This window comes from Pundamilia nyererei, unplaced genomic scaffold, assembly GCF_000239375.1.
Source record: "Pundamilia nyererei isolate P.nyererei 1_Seehausen unplaced genomic scaffold, PunNye1.0 scaffold00225, whole genome shotgun sequence".
Classification (NCBI taxonomy): domain Eukaryota; kingdom Metazoa; phylum Chordata; class Actinopteri; order Cichliformes; family Cichlidae; genus Pundamilia; species Pundamilia nyererei.
Window position 1 is genome coordinate 364,519 of NW_005187626.1, and position 1,503 is coordinate 366,021.

The window sequence follows — 1,503 nt, forward strand, 5'->3', positions numbered from 1 at the left end:
AATTTAGGTCAGTATCGGACCGATACCGATACGTAATATCGGATCGGTCCATCTCTACTTCTAATTGGCTGCTGAAAGCTGATGTAATCACTGAGGTCATGACCTTGCAGGTGTCTCTGGTCTTAACACCGCTGATAAGCCAGAACCAGGTGAAACCCCTGAGCATTGCGGGACAGTGAGGAGGAGCAGCTTCACTTTGAACCACCGACAGTTTACATCAGATCAACTCGACAGGAGATTGATCTGATTCATGATCTGAGCATCCTTTACGAGAGCGTAAAGGACGCTCCGGTGTCTCCTCTGCCAAAGGAAGTAATAAAGGAAGCACTGAAGCTGATCTGACTTTAAGTTGACATCAGGAAGTCTGAAACCATCCTGTCATCCTGTGGATGAACTGCTGAATGACAGCAGGCACAGCCCTGCTCTCCCTTCTGTTGCACCTGATCAGTTTAAAAGGAGAGTTTCACGTTATTGTGCAAACACGGTGTTTTACAACCATCACCGACAAAACAACTGGACGGGCTTCACCTGCACGCATCAGCAGGTTGAAGGGCATCAGTCTTAATAATAAGGTATACAGCACAATGCCAGGGTGTGTGCGATCATAAAACACCCACAGACCTCTGAGAGACTCACACTGCCAATTCAGGTTTAACAAACTGCAGACAGAACAGCTCTCAGCAGCAGAAGGATCCCTGTGAGCGTCCACAGTCACACGCTGTACAAACACCTCTGACTGGACTGAAACTAAAAATGAACACAAACTAAAACAACAGGAACAAAGTCTGGACTTCTGCATGAGCAGGTTCATGGAAATGATAAAGATCATCATTCATCAGTAATTACAGGCACTGAGGCTCGAGTTCCCCAGACTCACCTGAACGCACCTGCTGCATCTTTACTGATCACACATGAAAACATTTACACACACACAGAACAAACAGGTGCTGTGTAGAAGCCCGTCGTCCTCTCCTCTCTGCCCGGGCATCGATCCTCTTACCTGGGCACGCAGCTCGGGGAGGACCGGTCGATTTCCCAGGTAGCGAAAAGGTTCATGGGCACCGGGCCGCGACCGTCTGGCTCCCCGGCAGCCTCGGTCCCCGCTGACGTGTCGGTGGACCACCGGAGTCCTCCTCGGTCCACAGCCGCCGCCATCCTTTCCTCTCCCGGTCGGCAGTCTCTGCGATGCCGTGAGCTGATCCTCCAGCCCGGCTACCAGTAAGGGCGGGGCTGAGAGCCGGGGGAGGGGGGGCTGATCCAAGAGCAGACACAGCAGAGCTGCTCAGCACATCCTGGTGAGGAGACACCTCCGTCTCTTCTTCTGGGTTTCCAGCAGAGCGAGCCCTCCACTCCTCAGCTCCACCTTCAGCATTCATGCTCAGAGAACCCAGGCATGAAATAAAAATGTCCCACTTCAGCTGATCCAAAATGCTGCAGCAAGAGTCCTGACAGGGACTAGAAAGAGAGCAGATTTCTCCTTCATTGGCTTCCTGTTAAATCCAG

General features: G+C 51.7%; 1 protein-coding gene across 1 annotated transcript in view; it reads right to left on the minus strand.

Moving 5' to 3' along the window:
- Window positions 1–1,316, minus strand: part of LOC102201291 (phosphofurin acidic cluster sorting protein 1-like) — a 26,132-nt gene extending 24,816 nt beyond the window's left edge. Inside the window, exon 1 of the mRNA XM_005748588.1 lies at window positions 1,001–1,316. Within this exon, the coding sequence (XP_005748645.1) occupies window positions 1,001–1,155 (155 nt within the window). The 5' untranslated portion in view covers window positions 1,156–1,316. The remainder of the gene's footprint in view (window positions 1–1,000) is intronic.
- Window positions 1,317–1,503: the final 187 nt, after the last annotated feature.